General features: G+C 37.4%; 1 protein-coding gene across 5 annotated transcripts in view; it reads left to right on the forward strand.

Moving 5' to 3' along the window:
- gas8 (growth arrest-specific 8) overlaps positions 1–27,174 on the forward strand; it is a 122,114-nt gene that overhangs the window by 37,808 nt on the left and 57,132 nt on the right. For 4 of the 5 annotated variants that reach the window (XM_051871035.1, XM_051871034.1, XM_051871033.1 and 1 more), the window contains exons 5-6: positions 180–234; positions 24,074–24,279. In XM_051871035.1, coding sequence (XP_051726995.1) covers positions 180–234; positions 24,074–24,279 — 261 coding nt within the window. The remainder of the gene's footprint in view (positions 1–179; positions 235–24,073; positions 24,280–27,174) is intronic. The other variant, XM_051871036.1, reaches the window with a different exon arrangement.

Here is a 27,174-nt window from a genome sequence, read left to right on the forward strand (position 1 = left end):
TTTAAGGTGTGCCCCTAAATTTTCTGCTTGTGCTCCTAAAATTTTCAGAAAGGGGCTACAGTGCTCCTAGTTAAAAAAGTTAGTCTGGAGCCCTGTTTATATAATTATTACAATGTCTGTGACAGTTACACTTCTGATTTAGATCTCACATGATAATAAACAACATTTTCTTTCAACAGAAACACGATGAGGAAATTACTGATCTGCGAAATGATTTTGCCAGACAAGTACGAGGTAAAGTCACTGTCTTTATAAATTTGATTGGGCTAGGTTTTTTTTTTTTTTTTTTTTTGCATAGAACTACTTTTGAGGAGTATAATACATGTAAATACATTAATATTTCAAGACACAAGATATATCAATACATCAATTTTTTTTATATGTATATTTATCATCAATTTTATATTTATTTCATTTGCCACTTTTATTCTTTATATACAATAAAGAATAATATAATATAAGAATAATATAATAATAGAATGTAGCAGCTTGAAGCTATTTTATGTAAGTGAAAAAAGACAGACATTGTATTAAATCAGGGGTAGGCAACGTTGGTCCTGGAGAGCCACTGTACTGCAGAGTTTAGCTCTAATCCTAATCAAACACACCTGAACAAGCTAATCAATGTCTTCAGGATTAGTAAAGCTACAGGCAGGTGTGGTAGATTTTCCCCTACACACCTGACTTAAATTAAACCGGGTGTCCCAGACACCCACAATATTATCCTCAGGTGAATGCCACTCTGCCTGCAAAGGTTGACGCCTAAGTGTAACTACTCTGACCGCATATGATGCCTGAGAATTATAGTTACCTGGCCCCAATCTCAAACCCACCTAAGAGTCTCACTCTGAGTCGAATGACGTCTCGTCCCCTTTTGAACACTATCACTTGGGAATAAGGCCTTTAGTATTCCACTAACTTACTGCACAGCAAAAAAACATACAGACTTCAGACTATGCCTTGGAATATGCTTTAATCACAGCTGGAGGACCTCTTATCAATCACAGAGAATCCCACCAGCAAAAAGAATACAAAGGTTTATATAGGATATGAGCATTGCAAAGCATTTTACAACAGTGGTTCCCAACCTGGGGTCCGCCAGAGTTTGCAGGGGGGGCGCGAGAGTTTATATGCTTTTGAGGTCAAACATGGATACGAAAAAACCTTTTTGTATAGTTTCTAGGAATGTTCCAAATGATCGGCCACTTATCGAAAATGTTGTCAGTTACTTCCTTTGATTCTATACATGGTCTCTCAGCTTGCCGATCACGTAAACTGATCACATTTTTATGACGCAAAAGACGCGAGCTTGTTCACACCAGCTGTGAGAGCTGCAGCAAAAATGAAAAGTCAGCAGTGGCTGGTGTGTATACAATAACGCAGTGAAAACGTGTGTATGGTTCAAACTACTTTATTAAAAAAAATCCAGAATTTTTCCACTCTCTTCTATTCTTTCCCTAAAGCCAAGGACACACTTAGCGATTGTAAGGCCAATTATGAATGTAAATTGATACTTATGACTGATCGTGCTCAAATGCGTCCAGTCAGAGCCAGTTGCGTTCAGTCAGCGATTACAGTAGGTGTTCAAATCCCGTGTGTAAGTATTTAAATCTGCTTCAGTCACAGGAAACAAGTGCTGTGTGTTGAGCACAGTCTTAGAATATTTTAGCTAGTCATTAAATGTGTGCCTGGCTTAACATGGGAGCGTGTCCTCCTCATTAGAGCTTCAAGTGAAGGGTTGCCAGTAATAGAGATGCAATGGTCTACCGGCCATCAATCAGAACCGGCCAGTTCCGTTTTTTGTCCCGGACTTGCACACAAAATGCATTGCAATCATTTCCCAAAATGTAATTTGTGTGGACATTAACAGAGGCCAGAGATGGGACACGCTGAAGACGGATGCTAAAGAGAAGAGCAAAGAAAATACTGTACCGGGCAGAGCAAGCTAACTGTTGTGATGCTCAGAATATTAGAAGACAATTCTACACATTAAATTTGGGTGGGGGTTTATATGAATGCATTTCTGAAGGAACAGACTTCCTTCACAAAAGTTTCGTTGACATTTTCTTTTAATCTTACCTCCGTATGATGCCTCAGGGGTCCTCAGGGTTTCTTATATGTATGGAGGGGGGACGTCATGAGCAAAAGGTTGGGAACCACTGTTCTACAATATGATTGGCTCTTCATATGTCAAACCCTTCTGTTACTAGGTAAAGCAAGATTTGCCCAAATCATGTGTTTATTAGTTTGTTGTTTACTCAATATCAGGAGGCTATTATATTTAGATAGTTGTCTAGCTGTCCCTAAGTTTCATTTCCCCTTTTCCTATATTTGGACATGATTCAGACACACACTGCCTTAGGCCCTAGGTTTGAGGAATTTTAGGTTTCAAAAGCTTTCAAATAAGGTTTCAAATAAATGTTATTCCTGCAAGGAAAAAGAAATGTTTGTTATGATTAATTAAAAAAAATTCCATCACAGTATCCCCTCTCTGATTGTCTCTTACACAATCAAAACAAATTTATCATGCTTACATAATTTACATGCTCTTTACTGTATCATCCCATTATAAGTTACTGCTAAATTGTACTTAAATACCACCTGATACCTCTTATAATTTTTGTGTTTCATATTCCTTCCATCAGCATCTTAAGCTGGAATGAAAATACAACCAATTTCTCCAATTTTTATCACATACATATACCATCTTCTTCCAACATTCTATCTTCAAATAATCAAATTCTATCTTTAGTAAAAAACTAAACATCCTGTAGTACATTGAGTCAAGTTTTAGTATCATCTTTTGCTGGATTTTGGGTCACATTGATCTATTAGAAAATTAACAGGCTGATATTGCCCCAAAGGAAGTTATCAATTTGCGTACAGAATGTCAAATCTTTCCCTCAGACCTACTCTAAATTATTACATATTAAACAAGTGACAAGAAGAATGGGACTCATACACTAACAACAAATTACAACATCAGATGTCATTTAAGACCTTACCATGCATTTCTTTTGAAAAATGAAGATTCAGCTTTGTGTTTTCTGCGCTTTTAACCATTTTCTTAACCATATTTTCTTAGCTTTTGCTATTTAAGGACCTGTATCAAGTCAAGTCAAGTCACCTTTATTTATATAGTGCTTTTAACAATGCGGATTGTGTCAAAGCAGCTTTACAGTGATAACTGGTATATAATTTTGGCTGCACAGCAGCTCTTAAAGAAAATGGTGTCGTCATCCATCTTAAGTAGATTCACTATTTATTCATTCCGTTGTAAGAATCAATAGTTATTAATTTAGTTAATTTATCTATATCAGCACTGGAGTAAATAGTGTTGTCATCATCCAGCTCAGTTCAGTTTGCATACAAAGGCAGATCAAAACACTGTTGAATATCAAATGTCAAGTGTCCCCAACTAAGCAAGCCAAAGGCGACAGCGGCAAGGAACCCAAACTCCAACAGGTGACATCAGGTGGCAAACAGGTGTTAAAATGGGGAAAAAAACCTTGGGAGAAACCAGGCTCAGTCGGGGGGCCAGTTCTTCTCTGACCAACAGGGAACAGTGCTTTATTATGATTCAGGCAGCTATCATAAGTCCGATGGGATCGCAACAGTCAAAGAAACATAGAGCTGAGTATCATCAGCGTAACAGTGAAAACTAACGCCATGCTTCCTAATGATATCTCCCAAGGGTAGCATGTACAGAGTGAAAAGCAACGGTCCTAATACTGTGCCTTGCGGTACTCCATGTTGAAATTGTGATCGATATGACATCTCTTCGTTTACTACTACCAACTGATAACGGTCAGATAAGTATGATTTGAACCATGACAATGCAATTCCACTAATGCCAACATAATTTTAGTCTATTTAAAAGAATGTTGTGATCGATAGTGTCAAATGCAGCACTAAGATCCAGTAACACTAATAGAGAGATACAACCACAATCTGATGATAAGAGCAAATCATTTGTAACTCTAATGAGAGCAGTCTCAGTACTATGGTATGGTCTAAATCCTGACTGGAAATCCTCACAGATACCATTTCTTTCTAAAAAGGAACATAGTTGTGATGATACTGCCTTTTCTAGTATTTTTGACAGAAAAGAAAGATTTGAGATCGGCCTGTAATTGACTAATTCTCTAGGATCAAGTTGTGGTTTTTTAATAAGAGGTTTTAATTATAGCCAGCTTAAAAGTTTTTGGTACATATCCTAGTGATAAAGATGAATTAACGATATTAAGAAGAGGATCTATGACCTCTGGAAGCATCTCTTTCAATAGCTTAGTCGGTATAGGGTCTAACATACATGTTGTTGATTTTGATGATTTAACAAGTTTAGACAATTCTTCCTCTCCTAAAGCAGTGAATGAATTGAATTTTTCCTCAGGGACACTACAATGTCTGACGCGATACTGTAGTAGACAGTTGCATGGATATAATTTTCTCTCTATTGTTTTCAATCTTGAACGTAAAATAGTTAATAAAGTCATTACTGCTGTGCTGTTTGAAAACATCAGAAGTTGAAGCTTTATTTCTTGTTAATTTATCAACTGTATCAAATAAATACCTAGGGTTGTGCAGATCTAGTAGTTTTTAAGGCCTTTCTGTACTCAATCATTCTCTCTCTCCACGAAATGCGAAAAACTTCTAGTTTTGTTTTCTTCCAGCTGCACTCCATTTTTCTGGCTGCTCTCTTAAGGGCCCAAGTGTGCTCGTTGTACCACGGCGTTTGACTAATTTCCTTAATCTTTTTTAAGCGCAAAGGAGCAACTGAGTCTAATGTGCTGGAAAGACAGAGTCAATAGTTTGTTGCAACATCGAGGTCTTCTAAGCTGTCTGGTATGCTAAAGCAATGAAACTGATGAGGAAGATTATTTTTAAAGCAATCTTTAGTGGTAGAAAGTGATGGTTCTACCATATTTGTGGCAGGGAGGCAGTTTAGCAGCCTTGACTAAATGTAATATATACGAGACTAGATAATGATCTGAGATGTCGTCACTCTGCTGCAGAATTTCAACGGCATCAATATCGATTCCATGTGACAATATTAGATCTAATGTATGATTACGACAATGAGTGGGTCCTGACACGTGTTGTCTAACTCCAATAGAGTTTAGAATGTCTGTAAATGCCAATCCCAATGCGTCTTTTTCATTATCTACATGGATATTAAAATCACCAACAACAAGGACTTTATCCGCAGCTAGTACTAACTCTGATAGAAAATCAGCAAATTCTTTGATAAAGTCTTTATGGCGTCCTGGTGGCCTGTATACAGTAGCCAGCAAAAATGTCAACTTACATAACATTACATAAAGAACCATCACTTCGAAGGAATTATATTTGAAAGACTTTTGAGTAATACTGTAAATATTACTATAAATTACAGCAACACCTCCCCCTTTGCCTTTCTGACGAGGATTGTGTCGATAATCGTAACCTTGAGGGCTAGACTCATTAAAAGTAATGTAATCGTCTGGTTTTAACCAGGTTTCTGTCAGACACAGCACATCTAGATTATTGTCTGTGATAATACCATTTACAATAAGTGCTTCTGAAGAAAGGGATTTAATATTCAGCAACCCAAGCTTTATCATTTGTTTATCAGTATTATCTCTGTTCCTTATTTGTTTCTTATTTGTCTATGTGTTGGGATTTATCTTACTTCTGTGACGTGAGACAGCTAGCAGACGTTCGGTTTAGCCGGTCTGTCTGCTTCCTGACCTGGCCCCAGTTTGTCATGTTTCAGCTCTAAGACTATGTGTCATATTACTAGAGAGAAGAGCAGCACCATCCCAGGAGGGATGAATACCATCTCTTTTCAACAGGTCAGGTCTGCCCCAAAAACTTTTCCAATTGTCTATGAAACCTATATTATTCTGTGGACACCACTTAGACAGCCAGCCATTGAGTGATGATAATCTGCTAACTATCTCATCACTGCAACGAACAGGAAGGGGACCAGAGCAAATTACTGTTTCTGACATTGTACTTGCGAGTTCACACACCTCTTTAACTCCCTCGGGTCGGCGGTCACGCCAGCGATACCACCTCGGTTTTTTTCTCACCAGTGTGAAAGAGACTCAAAATACTCTGTCAATGTTGCGCATAAAATTAAGAGTTATACACCATTTTAATCTGTGGAATATCTTCTTTTATTTGTGTACACTCAGAGTAAAAACAAAATGAACTGCAACTTAGTGAATACTAATCACAAAAAAATTAGACTTATGTCTAAAGAAACGTTGAAATGTCAGGTTTTAAATCATGTAAGTCAAATCGAAAACAAAAATTCTGTGTTTATGTAATCTGTATGAAAAGAGACATGTCAGACGCCCGTGATTCAGCTCATTATCCGCTAATGCGGCCACGCCCACGGAACGAGCGCTATTCAGACGCAAATTCTGAGGCAATACATGTATACATCGTCTCAATCCTGTATTTATTGTCTTGAAAAGTGTTTATCTGTATGTTAAAGCCATGGTTAGTGACCTCTGGAAGACATGCCGTTAGTTCCTGGAATGTCCTGTTCTTCTTTAGATTAATTTGTGGACTAAAGGTGTACAGAGCGCCCTCCGGCTGCAAGTATGAATTGAAAACACAGTATCCAGCGTTCATAGTGATGACAATAAATATTAAATAAATATTACTCCTCTGTATAGAAAATTGACATAAACACATGAGAATCCATCAATATTTCTCCAAATGTGCATGCTTTTAAGCTAAAAGGCTATATGAAATGCCATAGAGGTAACATGAATGTTCAGACACTTTGCATCACAGAAATACATTATATTTTAAAGTATATAATAGAATACCATTATTTTAAATTGTAATAATATTTCACAGTATTGCTATTTTTTCTGTATGTATGATATACACCATGATGAGCTTGAGACATGATCACAGAGGGTTTTTTCACAGCCTACCTGACTGAAAGAGCTCATTGATATGCAGGTCATTAGAGGTCATTATGCGAATCTTTTGTCTTCTCACGTGTGAATCACAGGATTATTCATGATGATTCACGCCTCCACGCATACTGTGTTTCTTGACAAAAAGTGTCTTACAAAAACTAAATCAATATATTGTTTTATATGAACGAGTATGCAGGATAATTTTTACATAATTTTGAAGCAAAAACTCTAGTCTACAACCTCCAATACCCAGAAGTCTTGTGAACACAGATTTAATATATTTTTTGGGCTTTATTTCAGTGACTTAAGTACACAAACATGTACATACATGTTCCTCACATATTATTGTAGCCTAGTTGTGCTGAATACAGTGTAATGACACTTTTTCCATTAGTATGTTTATGAACAACTGAAAAAAGCACAAATGTCAGGGCATGTCAAAACTTCTCCAGGGCCCCGAAAATCCTCAGACCCCAGAGGGCTAATGTTAATTTTAGTGATCTCCGACTGGCGAGGTAGAACATCATTAGTGCCGATGTGAATAATAATTTTAGAGCATTTACGATTAGCATTAGCCAGCACTTTTAAATTTGCTTTGATGTCAGGTGCTCTGGCTCCCGGCAAACATGTGACTATGGTGGCTGGTTTCTCTATTTTCACGTTTCGTGTAATAGAATCGCCAATAACTAGGGTACTTTCAACAGGATTCTCGGTGGGTGCATCACTGAGTGGGGAGAACCTGTTTGATGTTCTTATTGGAACGGAAGAGTGGTGTTTCCCGCGACTATGCCGCCTCACCGTTACCCAGTTGCCCTGCTGCGCGGGCTCTATAGCCGGAACCGAACAATGTAGAGAGTTCACTAAGCTAGTCGCATCCAAAACAGTATTTAAAGCCCTTGCATTCTTACTATCCTCGATTAAATTTTGGATGCATGTCTCTAATTCTGAGATTTTCTCTATCAGCCTGACTATTTCCCTACATTTATGACATGTAAATCCCTCGTCGCTAACAGAGAAAGCTATACTATGCATGTGACAGGCAGAGCAAATAACAATAGAAGGAGAGGATGACATGACTCACCGTGTTTATAGACTGATCCGACTTACCACAGCTGTTTGATGAACGTGTAGAAAAAGGAGTGCACGAGAGAATGATGACAAGTTAACAAGCTAGCGAAATGCAAACGCGTTGTGATAGCGATTTAGATTAAAAGATTAAAAGCTAGCGACATCAGATTAATGTGATAGGCAATATTAGATATATGGTAATGATAATATAAACAACAATGAATGATAGTAAGAGATTCAAAACAAAGCTATACAGAGTTACAGACGCAAACCACTCTGAGCAGCGAAGCAGACAGGAGCAATCGATCAGGAGCAGCAATCGATCCTGTGTAATAAGGTCTAACCAGAAAAAGTTTTAGAATTTCTAATATCATTGATTGTCATTAAAGTTCCCCTGTAGTCAATCATTTTATCCATTAATACTCATCTTTGATCACCAAAATGTTTAAACAGTTTTTCCTGTGTAAATAGCTTGAATGTAACCCTTGCTAAATATAGACAACATATACACTATGTTACATGTTTGGTTGTTAATTTCTCCTGTTCAAGTTCTTCACTGTATTATAAGTTATATGCAAAGATTTCTTTCGTCGTGTGATCCTTATCAACCACAGACTGTAACAGAACGCAAGACCCAAAGAAACAGAAGAACCGACCCAAAAATGATCCTGGTTGAGAACTGCCTGTGGGGCCTGCGGCAGAATGGTCGGCCTTTGGAGAGGTATGTGGAGGAGTTTCTCAAGCTATCCCATCAGGTGAGCTGGCCTGACACCTCCCTCAGTGTGTGTTTTCGGATGGGACTGGATGAAAATACTATTCGTTATAGCAAACCATCTTGTTATTTCTTTCTAGTCGAGTCAATAAATCTTGTTCTTTATTTAAACGTTTAAAATTTTGAAGTAGGAGAAGTTAAAGAAAAGGAGCGTTTTCATCATCCAGCCCCCTCTAAAACACACTTGGCCTCACCAGCTCACCCCACGCCGGTTCCCTCCACATACCACTCTAATGGATCCATCCATTCCTGCCCTCCTGTATTTCCCTGGTTCCGTAAATGGGTTTCCAACAATGCCTCAATCCCTCCATCTGCAGTTCTTAAGACCATCCCAGTCCTCAGTCCAGAGAATAAGATTGCCGCCGCACTTCCAGAGTCTCGTTCCAAGATAGCCGCCAAAGTTGAACGGCCAGCTCCGCCCTGTGTATATATATATATATATATATATATACACACACATGTTGTTGAACGGCCAGCTCCGCCCTGGCCCCCTGAACAGTCCCTTGAACTGCCAGATTCGCCTTGGTCCCCTGAGTTAACAGTGCCGCCCTGGCGTAATGTTACATGTTTGGTTGTAATGTAATGGTACAGTAATGTTACAAGTTCTAGACAAAGATTTCTTTTGTCGTGCAACCCTTATCAACCACAGACCGTAACACACACACACACACACACACACTATATATATATATATATATATATTACAACCATATTTATTACAACCAATATATATTACAACCAATTTTGCATTGTTTGAAAATTACCTTTGTATAAACTAGTTCTTCTCATAAGAATAGCCTTAGCTGCTGACATGGCATTAAATTTTTTACCTACCTCCCTACAATCCTATTTTCCAGAGCCAACTGATGGACATGACATGTCCTACCTCTATTTTAAAGTAACTCTGAGCCAATTTAGGTAATTTTGGCAAAGTGGAATAGTTCACAATGGATCCAGTGATCCAGATCATTGACTCGGTAACCACATTGTGAATTAAGAAAGCTTTTCAGAATTTTGTTGTATGAGCAATGAATCTGAACAGTTTAGACATGCCAGCACAACAAAGAATATTTTACTGGGATGTCCAAACTGTTCAGATTCATGTTTCAAATGATTGTTTTTAACACGTTTTGGACACATCTTTCTTGGTCTAGGTTTTAGCTTTGTGCCCCCTACATAACTTGTTTTAATTCATGCTCTGAGCTTTATTTAAACATTAAAACCTTTAGCAGTATGTTGGAAATCTAGTTATGCTATATAGCTAATAATAATCTAGAAATTAAATGTTTCCCCCTTACAAATCAATCTCTTATATCAATTTGCAAGTCATATTATGATCTCACAACTCTAAAGAGTTTCTAAACATGGGTTGTCTTTTCTGTGGCCAGTAGCATACTTCACAGATTTACAGAATTAGTCAGATTTTCTTTTTCCCCTTTTCACTTTTGAGCTTTAATCAGATTGAATGAGAATATTCTGACCTTTTTCACAGACTGTGATGACGCGGTTTAACGGTCATCAGCATCAGAAATCCTGCAAAGTTTTTATATTTCCATTTTTTAAATGTATGCACATTTATAACACTATATTTAGTATTATTTATTTTGCATCAAATTACAAAAAACTAGTTAACACTGCTGTGAGGGTGTTTCTAATACAGTGGTTGTTGGAGTGACAGTAAAATTGACATCTTTCTCATTTTTAAATTAAGTTCTGAAAACACTGTTGCAGAGTTTTTCTTTTGCTATTGGAGCAAATGGGAACACAAAAAATATATTTAATGTAGTCTCTTATTCACCACTATAGACATTTAAATGTGAAAAGGGTCTATATTCGGACCTAGACTTATCACACATCCTCTCGTATTTAGAGAACTGTTGCAACTATTAAAAAATTGTAGCATCTATGGTTGTAATGTCTGCATTACGATTTTAAAACCCTCAAGGTTCTTCAATAATAGTCCCTATAGTCTACTGTATTAAGAGATTTTCCTCTTTCCATTTCCATTTACCTGAAACATTTGACTCTTTGCGAGCCGTTACAATGAGCTTTCCCTCATTGGTGAGGGGCGTTACCAGCACGTACCTTTGATCCCTCACTTTATGCTTTATGAGGTTGTTTAGGCTGGTTGGTGTAGTTTAAGGTGAGAGGCTTGGACCCAGGTGTCACTCTTCAACCATTTTGCTGATCATTGTGAGATTTTTCCCTAAGATCACAACCGCACCTCCACTGGTCCTTATTGGTGGAGAAATGAACCATTTCCAGGTTGCTGTCACCTGTGAATGCAAACCTTAAGTATTTTTGTTAGTGACAACATGTATTAACTCATCTGCTTATCTGTCTGGACGTCCTTTTCCTGTGGAAATTTCATTTGGGCAGAGGGCTGTCCTGGCTCCTTTTTTTGGTCTCTCATACTATGCTCTCAATACAATGAGCAGGGCTTGAACCCATGACTTCCCATTGTCTGTCATGCACAATTTTGGGTTTTATCATCTAATTTGCATTCTCATTATTTATCCACCTTGTGGATGCACTATAAATTTCAATTTTATTCTCAACATTAGCCAATTCAACTCTGTTTTCTCTTTGTATACAAACTGAAACATATTATCACCAGATAATTTCACTCAGTAGCATAGGCCTTTTTACCTAGAAAACACTCAACCCACTTTGCTTATGTTAAAAGTAACAAGACAATATTTTATACATTTGGAAAAGAAACAGTTTGATGAAATCCATCATGACCTCATGCTGCAAAAGGAAAAAGTTAAGAGTGGGATGGACAGGGCAAGCTTGCTTGCTCTCTGCCTTCCCAAGTTATGCGCTGCGCAGGTGTGGCACTGTTTCTTTCTTGCCACACAATAATAACCCAGGCCCTGGATAGTTAGCCAAATTCATCCATGGCCATTATTTTATTGGGCATATTCTGCCTTGTGGGCCCACTTAATAAATTTAGGTATAGCTGTTTTGATTGGACTTGGTTTATTTGCTTTGGTATCTCTCCAAACACCATCTCTCTCACACACACTTTCACACACTTTCACATCCCCTTCACATCCCCCTCTGGCCAGAGCATCATACATTTTTTTTTCTGCCTCAGCAGATTGTGAACTGAATGGGGAATGTTTTGTTAAGAGTGGAATACCACCAAATCTAAATACAATAGATTACATAGTTTAGAATAATCATATAGACCTAGGCCTGCAGTTGAGAGAGCCAAATTCAATTTCTCAAATGCAATTTGTCATCCACTGCACAATTACAATTTTCGAACTTTATGTTGTTGCTCATGAGCTACTTAAAAGAAGATTGGAGATCTCCACACAATCTTGGATCCATGGTCAAATAACATTCCCATCTCATATCCCTGGTGCAGCATTTGTGATTTAAAAAACTTCCTCTGCAGTCATGTCTTGTCAAACAGACTTCAGTCTATTTGCTGCCATTAGTCAGGGTGGCTGTTCCAGAAGCTGCCTAGTCTGAAATGTGAACACTCAAGAGAACCGCATAATTCAAATTAAACCTACAGCTCTTTATTTAAATTCCAGTTTTTTCTTAACCGTAATCAATGTCCCTTAATTCCAGAAGTCTCATCTGGGTAACACAACAGCAGTTCCTCATTTTGTTGATACGCTTAGTTTTTCTTTGCAGGAAAAAGCAAGCAGATTTTCTTTGCAAAATGCAGAAAATAGCAGTAAACTTCTCTAATTAATTTAGAGTATGATGTATAATATAATAGTAAAGAATTCTTTGTCTTTTCTCTTTTTTTATTAGAAACTAAAATTACTGCAAGATGTCTTTTATGTGCCTGTTCAATCAAAATTTCTATTTAACTTGGTCACCCAATCTCGCTCTCATTCAACACAATGCACAAAAGTTATCTTAGTTAACATAAACCAAAATCTTAGCATATCTGCAATGGATCAACTTTTCATACTGTCTCCCAGGAATAACGGGAATACAAATTTAGAGCACCTATTTTTTGATTTTATGTAACCCATCTGAGCCAAAATCAAAGTCTAACCCATAAAAGTTTCTGTATGACTCAAAATTTCATAATTCTCAGCACACCACAGGTGCATATTCCTATTATAATTATAACAATTTCAGCATTTATTTATTTCAAAATGTAACAATATTGATCTATTGATCATACTCAACTCTTTCAATATTTCTTTCTTAATCAGAACTAAAGTCTTATTCAAGCAAAGAGCAAGCTGTAGTGCTACATCATCTCAGGGCATTAACCCTTCCCAAATTTCGTGACGGCATTCCGTCAAGAAGCTGCTATCACTACCCAAATTCACAGGCATGTGTCAGGTCTTTAGCATCTATACACAGGAACATTAACACTAACTCAGAATGTTACTGTCTCACCCTGAGCACAGGTCTTTAGTCGTCCAACATTATCACTGCCTCGATTGTGATCATATAAGCATGGAATCTTTAGCACTTCTAACTCCAGCATACATGACAAGTTGCTCTTTGCAGGAGCGTAGTTTTATTGACCGCTTGCTGGGATCATTCATCACAACAACTAAAATATTCAAATACCACTTTTGTTTAATTCAACCATAATCACTGCCCTTAATAGCCAAGGGAAAACATCATTTAAATGTGATCACCAGTTTTCTTCAATAATTTTACTTAATAGAATCCAAAATTCAATTTCATATTCAATTTCACTTTTTAATTAATTTAGAAACATTTGTAAGAAAAAGTATGGAGTCTGTCCTACCTTAACATTAAGTCTTCTTAGCCCGTGCCGAATGGTCCCTCCATTAATTGGGGTTCTCTGCAAATTAGCAGAATGTAGAGAAAACTTAAAAACTTATGTAGTCTGTCTGGAAGCCCCCACTGACGAAGGGAGGATCCCTTGGTCTCCTAGTTGGCTCACCAAATTGTGATAGATTTTCCCCATTAAGTACCTGACTTAAGATAAACCTCAGGTGAATGCCACTCTGCCTGCAAAGGTTGATGCCTAAGTGTAACAACTCTGACCGCATATAATGCATAAGATTTATAGTTACCTGACCGCAATCAGAACAGTCTCACTTTGAGTCGAATGACGTCTCGTCCCCTTTTGAACACTACAGCATTTGAACACTACAGCATGTTTTTACAAGCATTGAGCATTGTAGCCAATCATATTCGTTGAGCATGTGAACGCAATGCCCTATCAGAGGCCCTAAGTTAATCAGAATCTGTTTAACACTGCTGAAAATGCACATTCAATGCAAGCCGCATGCTCACAAATACTTTCATTATAACCAACTGGTGTAAACACAATCTAAATAAGAGATTCATTGTACAATTAAGACAGCTTTTTTAACATGAGTTTTCGTGAAAGACCAGAATTCAGTGAGCTTGAACTTTAGAGATTGACAGACTTAGTGATTATAAAGGGTTCTCTTGCTTTCTGTTTATTACCAATTCAGAATCTGAATACAAGATTAATTTTCATGCTATAAAGGATTGACAACTGTATTTAAACATGGATGAGGGAAGTTTATATGGACAGGTCCTCGACCCCTTAACCCTCTGGGGTCTGAGGTGTTTTCTGGGCCCTGGAGGTGTTTTGACATACCCTGACATTTGTGCTGATTTCTGTTACTTATAACATATTAACCCTCTGGGGTCTGAGGATTTTCAGGGCCCTGAAGAAGTTTTGACATGCCCTGACATTTGTGCTTTTTTCAGTTGTTCATAAACATATTATTGGAAAAAGTGTCATTACACTGTATTCAGCACGAACTAGGCTACAATAATATGTGAGGAACATGTATGTACATGTTTGTGTTTTTGAAGGAATAACGTTTATGCGTGGTTATTGAAAAAAAAAAAAACTTAAGTCACTGAAATAAAGCCAAAAATAAAAAAAATCTGTGTTCACAAGACTTCTGGGTATTGGAGGTTGTAGACTAGAGTTTTTGCTTCAAAATGATGTAAAAATTATCCTGCCTACTCGTTCATATAAAACAATATATTGATTTAGTTTTTGTAAGACACTTTTTGTCAAGAAACACATTATGCGTGGAGGCGTAAATCGTCATGAATAATGAGGTAATTCACACCTGAGAAGACAAAAGAATCGCATAAAGACCTCTAATGACCTCTTTCAGTCAGGTAGGCTGTGAAACAACCCTCTGTGATCATGTCACAAGCTCATCATGTTGTATATCAAACATACAGAAAAAACAGCAATACTGTGAAATATTATTACAATTTAAAATAATGGTATTCTATTATATACTTTAAAATATAATGTATTTCTGTGATGCAAAGCATCTGAACATTAATTTTACCTCTATGGCATTTCATATAGCCTTTTAGCTTAAAAGCATGCACATTTGGAGAAATACTGATGGATTCTCATATGTTTGTCAATTTTCTATACAGAGGAGTAATATTTATTTAATATTTATTGTCATCACTATGAACGCTGGATACTGTGTTTTCAATTCATACTTGCAGCCGGAGGGCGCTCTGTGCACATTTAGTCCACAAATTAATCTAAAGAAGAACAGGACATTCCAGGAACTAATGGCATGTCTTCCAGAGGTCTCTAACCATGGCTTTAACATACAGATAAACAATAAATACACGATTGAGACGATGTATACATGTATTGCCTCAGAATTTGCGTCTCAATAGCGCTCGCTCCGTGGGTGTGGCCGCATTAGCGGATGATGAGCTGAATCACGGACTTCTGACATGTCTCTTTTCATACAGATTACATAAACACAGAATTTTTGTTTTCGATTTGACTTACACAATTTAAAACCTGACATTTCAACGTTTCTTTAGACATAAGTCTAATTTTTTTGTGATTAGTATTCACGAAGTTACAGTTCATTTTCTGAGAACTATCAGATTGGACTTGGTACAGAGGGAGACGACAGATCACGCATCATGTTAGTTTTCTTTATTTTGCAAAAAGCACAACATTTTGTACACGAGTGTACACAAATAAAAGAAGATATTCCACAGATTAAAATGGTGTATAACTCTTAATTGTATGTGCAACATTGACAGAGTATTTTGAGTCTCTTTCACACTGGTAAGAAAAAAACCGAGGTGGTATCGCTGGCGTGACCGCCGACCCAAGGGAGTTAATGGCTAAAGTCTGATAATACTGCATTTGGCACAAACTTTGCTACAATAATATGCAAGCAAGATAGATGTACATTTGCATTTTTTTTTTATAAAATGAAGATCATGCATGGTTAGTAACTTTTCTCCTTTTTTTTCTCAACGCAATAAGGCCATAAAACACATACTGAATATTTGAATGTTTGTTCACAAGACTTTTGAGAACTGTAGCTTGTAGCCTAGAATTTTTACTACAAAAAATATGTGAAAATAAATCACCCTGCCCACTCATTCACAAAAAAAACTATATTATACCAGTATCGGTATCGGGCCAGATACCAAGCTCATGTACTTGTACTCGTACTCGTACTCGTAAAAATACCCCCGATACCAAAGACCGATACCTTACGTGACGTAACTGACAGAATTTTCCGTGCACAGAGACACCGACGGCAGCAGCAGAAACAATGTCAGCCTCAGAGGTGTGGAAATACTTCAAAATTAATGATGACAACCCACACATTGCGAACTGCATGCTTTCAATTACAATTCGTTATCGATTAGTGAAGGCAGGATAGGCAGAATCACGCTGAATGACACAGACCAGAAGCGCGATCAGTTCTCCTTGCGCCTGAATGGTCAAATGCACACATAGTTGTCAAAATGTCCATCGTGTGGAGTATCTCACGTAAATACAGTTGGTTATGGCTTAAGTGGACGTAAACATTTGGGTGAAAACAGGATATGTGTCAATGTTGCTACCCCACTGGAATGATGGTCAGATACTCCCTAGACTGATGTTCCCATTAGCGTTTTATTCGTGACACTCATGTAGACAACATAAGAGCTACAGCATACAAAAAACAAACACACTGTAACTCTTACACAAAAACCAACATCACAATAAAACGATACTGTTACACAATAATAGAAATTAAACTTGTCTACCTTATAACCCTCTAGTGGGATGCGCAAAAATACAATAGGAGAGAAAACATCACGGATTGCAAGCTGCGTCCTTCAATCAGCGTGCACACACACATACACTTGGCGGAAATGAGCCGCACTTTATACAGCTCAAATGTTGTGCGTCAAGTCCATATCAAAATAAAAGTCCTTTAAGGCAGCTTAATACAAACTGATCGATAAAGACTATAAAACTCTCCTTTGCAAGTTAACAAGTAAGTTATTATGCCTAGGTAGATCACTGTCCTTGACAATCACTGTGTCCCCAGTTAAAAGATTTCTTTTAGGGGTGTGCCAACACTGTCTGACAGCAATATTAAAGAGGTACTCTTTACCTTGATGCTTAACCTTTTCGTGGCAGTCAGCTATGATCAACTTTGTAATATGATGGTCTTTGGGAATAATCGCAGGATGTTTGAATCGACTACAGAGAGAAGAATTGCTTAGACGTCCTCCCACCTTGAGCCCATCGTCAATGTCAAGAAATGGGTCATACAACGATGCAGTTGTAGATAAGATTCCACGTCGAGTTGCTGGCTGTTCCTGGAGACAAATATCAAACTTAAAACAATCAAGTTCCATGTTCCACTGAATCCCCAATGTTCGCTCTGTCAAGGAGTCATTAAATGAAAGATCAGGTTCTTTTACATTAATTACTCATTCAGAGGGAGGAATACTTTCCAGGACAGCTTTATCATTGGAAACAAATTTGTGAAGTCTAAGGCCACCAATGGCACAAAGTTCTCTGGCTTCTCGAGCATGCTTAATTGGATCCTCTGTCGATTGTACACTTATAACACAATCCTCTACATAGAAATCATTCATTACAAACTTAAAGTCCAAAGGGTGCTGTTCCTTGTTACCTTCAGCCAAATACTTTAATCCACAATTCACACATCCTGGAGATGAGGACGCTCCGAAGAGGTGAACTGTCATTCTGTACTCTTAAGGTTGTTCTTTCAAGTCTCCATTTCTCTGCCACAAAGAACGCAAAAGGTCTCTGTCTGCTTCACATACATGGAACTGATAAAACATTTTCTTAACATCACATATTAAAGCAATAGGGTGTTGACGAAATCTGAGAAGAACACCAGTCAAAGTGTTCATCAAGTCAGGTCCTTGAAGATGATCATTTAGACGGATTCCATCATAACTCACAGAATCAAAAACAACTCTCAGCTTGTCTGATTTCTTAGGGTGATAAACAACGTGATGAGGAACATACCATTTGTTGCCTTCACTCCCACCGTCCTCAACCTCCTCTGCCTCTCCTCTTCCAATGACATCCTCCATAAATTTCACATACTGCTCCTTTGGTCCTTTGACACTTTCTTCTTTACATGGTTAAGTCTCACAAGGGCAAGTTGTCGGTTATCTGGCAAATAAGTTCTTTCTTTAAAGGGCAGAGGCATTTCAAAATGTCCAAAACTATTTTTCCTTATACCATCACTTAACTTATTCAGAAATATGATATCATCTTGGGATAAGGTTTTATTGTCATCAACATCCTTAAAATCAGATTCTAAAACACAAATGGTATCCGCTGGAGTCACTGGAGGGATTTCTTTGACAGAAAGTCTGTGACAGAGACTAGTAACACCAGAGAAATCAAGCTTGGGTAATGAAGGTCCAACAATGCTCCAGCCTAAATCAGTTTTAACAGCATAAGGTTCATCACGCTCTCCTACAATCACTTGTTTTGGCGCCAGTGCTCTAGCACAATTGTAGCCAATCAAAAGCCCAGCCTCACAGTCCTTCAAAGAGGGTATCTCATCAGCAATTGCAGAAAGATGATTCCAAAGTTTAGCCGTTTCACATGTAGGTATATGTGCATGGTTGACTGGAATACAATCTTTATTATAGACAGGAGGGAGATTAAAATATATGTGGCAGAACTCTTACACGAAGTCCTGAAATCCTTTCACTCTTCACTATGGTGTCCTTTCCAGTCATGGTGGTCAGTTTTAACTTGACAGGAGATTTATCTGCCTGTAAGACATTGCTCACTTCTTGGTCGATAAAGGTTGTATCACTTTGTGAATCAAGTAAGGCATAAACTAATTTTTCTGTACTCACATTTTTGCTTGATGATACCCACACCGACCATTGATGTGTAAGATGATCCACTTCCAGCCACGCTCAAGGATACAACAGCGGTTGACTCATCTTCTGACATTGGAGCAGATGCTGTTACAGGGACTGCCCCTTCTCTCTTGATAAAGTTATCGTCATGAAAGCAAGTAGGATGTTTCCCTTTACATGTGTTACAGGAAAGGCGATGACGACAGTCTCTTGCACGATGGCCAGTTTTCAAACATTCATAAAAGAGATTATTTTCCTTTACAAATACCCTTCGTTCTGCTAATGTCTTGGTCATCAGTTTGGAACAATCATGGAGCTGATGCTTAGGATCTTGACAAAATACACAGTGAGATTTTACATTTTTCTCTGTGGTCTTTGGCCTTTCAGACCCCAAGACAGTTTGAGTATTGAGGACGTTAACTTTACTTTTCGTTTCTCTAAAATTTTGTCTATCAGCAGATGCTAAGCTGCTGCAAAGGTCTTAAAATCAGGGAAATCCTTATTGTCTCTCAAGGTTTGTGTCACTTGTCGATTCCAACGTGAAGCAGCCCACTCAGGTAGTTTTTGAACCAACCTTTGGTTTTCCTCACAATCGTTTAAAATTTGTAGACTTGCAACATGAGGCATGGCATCTTGACAGGCATTAAGAAAATCTGAAAATTCTCGGAGTCCCACAACATCCTTTGAATGAATTTTTGGCCACTTTGAAAGTTTCTGTCGAAAGGCACATTGTATTACAAATGGTTGACCATACCTTTGATCTAATTTGCTCCAGGCATCCTTATAAGCGTCAACATCACTCCTGAAGAACGTTCCATCCAAGGTCTTACGTGCCGATCCACCAACATACCTTTTCAGATAATAGAGTTTATCAGCAGCAGATGCACTCTTTTTATCAATCAATGACATAAAGGAAGCCTTCCACTCAATATACTGAATGGGATCACCATTAAACACAAAGGGCTCTGGAGCTGGCAGTCTGTTCAAGTTTATACTGTCTTGCAGAGCTTGCACAAGAGAAGGCAGTTCGTTTTGAGATGGAGATGTTTTATTAGCAAGGTTGGATAGAAGTGCTTAGAGGCAAACAATACTGCTCTCCAATAATACAGTTTGTTGAAGGATTATTAACTTCTTGAGCTGCCATACGATTGTAGGCCTCAAACCTTGCCTGTGCTACCTTTAAATCCTTTTCGGCCTGTAACTTCTCTAGTTCACGCTTTTGAGCATTCAGGTCTCTCTCGTCTGTCTTTTAATTCTTGAATTTTCTTCTTCTGTTTAGTTTCCTCCATTAGTATTTTATACTCCACTTCCTTTGCCGCCAGTTCTGCGGCTGCTTCAGCCTGTTTTGAAGCTACACACGAGGATGCAGTACAATGGCTTAACTGGGCAGAAGACTTGTGACTCATTCGGGAAACAGTGGAGCCATAGATAGAATCAGCATAGCTAGATTCAAGAAGCTCTTTTAAGCGATGTTTTACTTGACCTGCATCAAATTCGTCAATGCCTTCTTTCATAAGCAACTTTAATTATGTCTGTTGTCACTGCCTCATAAGCATCGATACGGCGTCTTAATTCAGTAGATGGTGTGACATGGTCTCTAACTTCAACATAGAGATGCATGACGTTCTCCTTTCCCTCTTCTAGGGTGTCAATAAGAGATGCTAACTGGCTCTCAGTAATATCAGACTTGAGTTGATCTCTGGAATTGCGTGCTAACGTTTTCCATTTCTCATACATGGAGATAAGCTTTCTTTCTTTCTTTTGAATTTCATCTCTTTGAAATACAAGCGTTTTTTCAGTAGGATTTTTTGGACGGACAGAACGTCAAGGACCCTGAGTCTCACCTAAATCTCCTTGTAATTTACCTTTAAATTCACTCAAAGTTTGTTCTTTAGCCTCAATAGTCTCTATTATCTGTTGTCTGTCTACGCTATCTGCTGATGTTTGATACTCATTGTTAAGGGTTTCAATATCATGTTGGAGACTATTAATCTGCCTTTCACATTCAACATTATCAAGAGAACAGCCTAACTCTGTCATTTTAAAATTATCAGATTAACGCACAACTATACAATATATATCCAACACAGTTAAAAGGTATTTAAATTCCTAAACAGTAAATCACCTATAGCCACAATGTTAGCATCAACAGTGAATTAAAAATACCCCCTTTTTTCTTTTTCTTTTTTTAGAAAGATTTTCTTTAAAACACCTATATAAATATATTTTCTTCAAACACAACAAACGTTTTCACAGTTTCCATTAAAGTCACTGAAAGTGTATAAACTCTTTATTTTAACCTTAAAGGCAAATGTCTTTCAATGATTAAACGTTTCACCTTGATATCCGTTTGCTGTTGTAGATGTGTGTCGAACAATAAATGTCACCTGAAGAAGAACACAGCGTTTCACAGTCCATAATGTGTCGTTTAATCCTCCCTTTTAGCCGTAGTTATCCGTAAACGATCATCAGTTGACCATCAGAAATCAATCCGCTGCCCGTGAACGCTCCTTAAAGACCCGTCAGCGTGGACACCAGTCATTAGTGCAGCAGATTTCAACGACGAATGGCTAAGCTCTTATTGATGCTACCCCACTGGAATGATGGTCAGATACTCCTTAGACTGATGTTTCCATTAGCGTTTTATTTGTGACACTCATGTAGACACCGTAAGAGCTACAGCATACAAAAAACAAAAACAAACACACTGTAACTCTTACATAAAAACCAACATCACAATAAAACGATACAGTTACACAATAATAGAAATTAAACTTGTCTACCTTATAACCCTCTAGTGGGATGCGCAAAAATACAATAGGAGAGAAAACATCACCGATTGCAAGCTGCGTCCTTCAATCAGCGTGCACACACACATACAGGTGCTGGTCATATAATTAGAATATCATCAAAAAGTTGATTTATTTCACTAATTCCATTCAAAAAGTGAAACTTGTATATTATATTCATTCATTACACACAGACTGATATATTTCAAATGTTTATTTCTTTTCATTTTGATGATTATAACTGACAACTAAGGAAAATCCCAAATTCAGTATCTCAGAAAATTAGAATATTACTTAAGACCAATACAAAGAAAGGATTTTTTAGAAATCTTGGCCAACTGAAAAGTATGAGCATGTACAGCACTCAATACTTAGTTGGGGCTCCTTTTGCCTGAATTACTGCAGCAATGCAGCGTGGCATGGAGTCGATCAGTCTGTGGCACTGCTCAGGTGTTATAAGAGCCCAGGTTGCTCTGATAGTGGCCTTCAGCTCTTCTGCATTGTTGGGTCTGGCATATCGCATCTTCCTCTTCACAATACCCCATAGATTTTCTATGGGGTTAAGGTCAGGCGAGTTTGTTGGCCAATTAAGAACAGGGATACCATTGTCCTTAAACCAGGTACTGGTAGCTTTGGCACTGTGTTCAGGTGCCAAGTCCTGTTGGAAAATGAAATCTGAATCACCATAAAGTTGGTCAGCAGCAGAAAGCATGAAGTGCTCTAAAACTTACTGGTATACGGCTGTGTTGACCTTGGACCTCAGAAAACAGTGGACCAACACCAGCAGATGACATGGCACCCCAAACCATCACTGACTGTGGAAACTTTACACTGGACCTCAAGCAACGTAGATTGTGTGCCTCTCCTCTCTTCCTCCAGACTCTGGGACCCTGATTTCCAAAGGAAACGCAAAATTTACTTTCATCAGAGAACATAACTTTGGACCACTCAGCAGCAGTCCAGTCCTTTTTGTCTTTAGCCCAGGCGAGATGCTTCTGACGCTGTCTGTTGTTCAAAAGTGGCTTGACACAAGGAATGCGACAGCTGAAATCCATGTCTTGTATACGTCTGTGCGTAGTGGTTCTTGAAGCACTGACTCCAGCTGCAGTCCACTCTTTGTGAATCTCCCCCACATTTTTGAATGGGTTTTGTTTCACAATCCTCTCCAGGGTGCGGTTATCCCTATTGCTTGTACACTTTTTACTACCACATCTTTTCCTTCCCTTCGCCTCTCTATTAATGTGCTTGGACACAGAGCTCTGTGAACAGCCAGCCTCTTTTGCAAAGATCTTTTGTGTCTTGCCCTCCTTGTGCAAGGTGTCAATGGTCGTCTTTTGGACAACTGTCAAGTCAGCAGTCTTCCCCATGATTGTGTAGCCTACAGAACTAGACTGAGAGACCATTTAAAGGCCTTTGCAGGTGTTTTGAGTTAATTAGCTGATTAGAGTGTGGCACCAGGTGTCTTCAATATTGAACCTTTTCACAACATTCTAATTTTCTGAAATACTGAATTTGGGATTTTCCTTAGTTGTCAGTTATAATCATCAAAATTAAAAGAAATAAACATTTGAAATTTATCAGTCTGTGTGTAATGAATGAATATAATATACAAGTTTCACTTTTTGAATGGAATTAGTGAAATAAATCAACTTTTTGATGATATTTTAATTACATGACCAGCACCTGTACACTTTATACAGCCGCGCTTTATACAGCTCAAATGTTGTGCGTCAAATCCATATCAAAATAAAAGTTCTTTAAGGCAGCTTAATACAAACTGATCGATAAAGACTATAAAACTCTCCTTTGCAAGTTAGCCCTCCGTTACAGTCAGTATGCATGGATTTGGTCTTAAAGGGACCGTAGCCTATATTTGTCATTAATGTTAATAAAACAACAAAATATGTTAAATAAATGTATACATGGTAAATAAACCTACTGTATCTGAAAAACAAGTTTATTTAATTTGTATCTCTATAATATTTGTTGTATTATTTGTAATTTGTTCGTAAATTTCTTTTTATATAACGACAATTATATATATATTGGTAATTATGCTCTTTGAAGGTTATTGAACACTGTGAAATTTTTGTTCTTTAAGTTTGTGACAAGCACATAAAAATTATTACTTTTTTAATTAGAGTAATAATAAAAAAGCTGTCCTACATTCATTAGTCTCAATGTGTTGTGCTTGGAAAACTGCAACATCAAAAAAAACAAAAAAAAAAAAACAATTATGAGTAGAAAATATTCTCAGTCAAATACTGCTTCTATAACACAGTATAATATGGCATAAAATAAAAGGGGATGGGATGTGAAGAGTTTTATAGGCAGTGAAGACTTGGTTTAATGATTTAACGTGAGTGGAAATATTTTTACAGAAATTGGATCCAAATATGAGAAAAGGATGCAGAAGCTGCGTCAGGAGGAAGATCTAAGACGTAAGACAGAGATTCATGAGATTGAGGAGCGAAAGAACAGCCACATCAACATGCTGATGAAGAACCATGAGAAAGCTTTCAGAGACATCAGAAACTACTTCAATGACATAGTCTACAAGAATCTGGACTTTATCACTTCACTCAAGGTGAAAACGCACACGTGAACACATACACACATCTGTTTTCTCTGTATTATAAATTAAATTTCAAAGTCAAGTCATCTTCATTTTTATAGTGCTTTTTGCAATACAGATTGTTTCAAAGCAGCTTCACAGTGATAATAGGAAAATTAATGGACAGAGATTGTTTTGGCTTTACAGCAGCTCTAGGAAAAAGTTATTATCGAGCTAAAGTACGTTTTGAATCACATCCATTGTAAAAATCGTTAATTATTAACTTAGGGGCTGCTTAAATGACACCTTTTTAACTGAAAACAGAATTTACCTGTTTAGTCTATAGGTATGTGCGTTTGAATGCGTATGTGCGCAGACGCTTAGTCTTTCTTTACAAAGTGACAACGCCAAATTACTTGTCTGGCCCACATTATACAGAATTATTAGTCATTTCCTCGGATCTATAAGAACTGGAATCATTTTGATAACGTTTTATCTATACATAGGGAAAGGAAAGGGAAGGAGGCCTTCGCAGGAGATACTTTGGACAGAGTGTTATAGATCTGTTTTAACTAACTTTATTCATAGTCATCATTGCATCTTCACAATTATTAAATCTACGTTTATGTATGTGGCAATCAAGCTATATATAAGTATAAAACTATATGTATGTACTTTAAGTATGCACAGTGCATCCGGAAAGTTCACCGCGTTCCAAATTATTATGCAAGTGACATATCAGTAAGATTTCAGTAGAATAAACATTCAGATTTTAGTTTTTCAAAGAAAATGTTTGTTTGTTTATTTATCCAGGTCTTTTTAGATAACTGGTATCAATCTCAGACAAAATAATTTGCCAGGTCTATGGAAACCCTACTTAGAGGTTGTTCCACATTTTTAAGCAAGTCAACCAAAAATAGGTGTGCCAAGCTTGTAGCATCATACTCAAAAAGACTTGAGGCTGTAATTGGTGCCAAAGGTGTTTCAACAAAGTATTGAGGAAAAGCTGTGAATACTAGGGCTGTGACGGTCAGCATGACAACCGCGCCACTGCGGTCGTGGCGTGTTTGTGTATGTGTGTATATATATATATATATATATATATATATACAATCTCAAAGGTCGCGTTAACCGAAAATTTTCCGTCATTGACGGATTTTTTTTTTAGCAGTGACGGAAAAAATCTGCAGCCCGTCCGTCATTTTGACAGATTACTGAGGCTGATGTTGGTTGTAACTGTAATTCTCACCCCTGTCCAGTTGGGGGTGAATGCGCTCCAGTGTGTCTGCAGAGCGCGAGTTCAGTCTCAATAAAATGAAAACGATGCGCTTGATTACACGCATCTTTTACACATCTTTTTGTCCATTTTATTATATATTATAATACTTATACTTACAAAATTAAGTTTCTAATCCAGTTTATTTTGTTTTAAATAGTTTGTTTTGTTATTTTTCTTGCTGCTGACTATAAGTTTATGGTCAAAAATTGCCTTTTCTGAGGTAACTTTAGCCTATACGTGACATTGTTTGCAACACTGATTGAACTGACGTGATACAGATTTCGGTAAGCTACTGTATCTTTCAACATATTTTTTGATTTTCATTCATGTTTATTTCGTTCTGTAAAGTAGTAAAGAGGAAAGGATGATCGCGTTCACTCACGATCCACGACAAGTTTTTTTTTTTTTTTTTTAATTTTGTTTATTCAAATACATTGGACAAATCAATTGGACAAAGTAACTTAAGTGTAGTTTACTTAAAAAAAAACAAACAAAAAAAAAAACAGGGCTGAGCACTTTGCCTCTAGAGTATCTCTAGAACAATGAGAGAGAGCCTAAGTTAAATCCAGTTGACTCGTTATGAGGTGTTAGTATCAGCCCTCCATTTGAACCCGCTTAAACCAACCCTCTCCCGCTGACCGCTGAGTAAGAGAGACATCAACCACTCCACAAAACCAGAGAAATTAATACATTTTGACAAGGATGAAACCTGTTTGGGATGCACCATTTTGGTGCTCCAAAAATATGTTTTAGCCCTTGTCACATTCAATTATAACTGTATGGCTTGTCTGAGGTTCTCCACAGTCAGCTTTTATGGAGCAGGAAATCCATTCCTCTGTCTCAGTGTTTATAGGCTATCTGTATTTCTTGTATACTATGATTTTAAACAGCATTTGTTTTAAAACATAAAGGTGAAATTGCAACTGTATCATTACAAATTATGTGGAACTAGGTCTTATAACAAAGGTTAATGAGAAATTAGCTCGCCCATTCGCTCTAAATGATTTCTAATGGTCGGTTTTTTCAAAAGGCTTCAAGCTCTCGGGGCATCATCTGACATGCGGTATAGAGCCTATTAATTAATGCGCTTTCCCGCCAATTGTTTTTCAATTAGTCTGCCTTCTTTTTTTCCCTGAGTTCCCTTTCCTTGTCTAGTGCACTAATTTGGTATAGTGGATGACTGCAGGGAATTCAGGTTAATATGTTGACAAGCCTCGAACAATAGTGAGTCATGTCGCTGTGCACGCTCGGCTGGTTCAGTTCATTTCAGCAGCTGACAGCAGGTTTTTTTTTTTTTTTTTTTTTTTTTTTTAGAACAAAAAAAAAAATTTATATATATATATATATATATATATATATAAAATAAAATAAAATAAAAGGTACAAGACAGGGGTATATAACTAATCACAGAAGATTACCTTAAAGGAAAAGATTAAAAGACTTACAAATTTTGATTTGTTTTTAAAGCTTTCTTGTTACATGAGTTAAGGATAGTCCCAAAGTAATGCTGTAATTCAGCAAGCAAAACACAAAAAAGTGCTTTCTGACCTGAAAATTTACATTTATGTATATAAAATTTTGTTAATAAAATAAGAAGATGAAGTAAGTATATTTTGTTTTCCAATAAATGCTATTTTTTCCAATTAACA

This window comes from Ctenopharyngodon idella, chromosome 18 (assembly GCF_019924925.1).
Source record: "Ctenopharyngodon idella isolate HZGC_01 chromosome 18, HZGC01, whole genome shotgun sequence".
Classification (NCBI taxonomy): domain Eukaryota; kingdom Metazoa; phylum Chordata; class Actinopteri; order Cypriniformes; family Xenocyprididae; genus Ctenopharyngodon; species Ctenopharyngodon idella.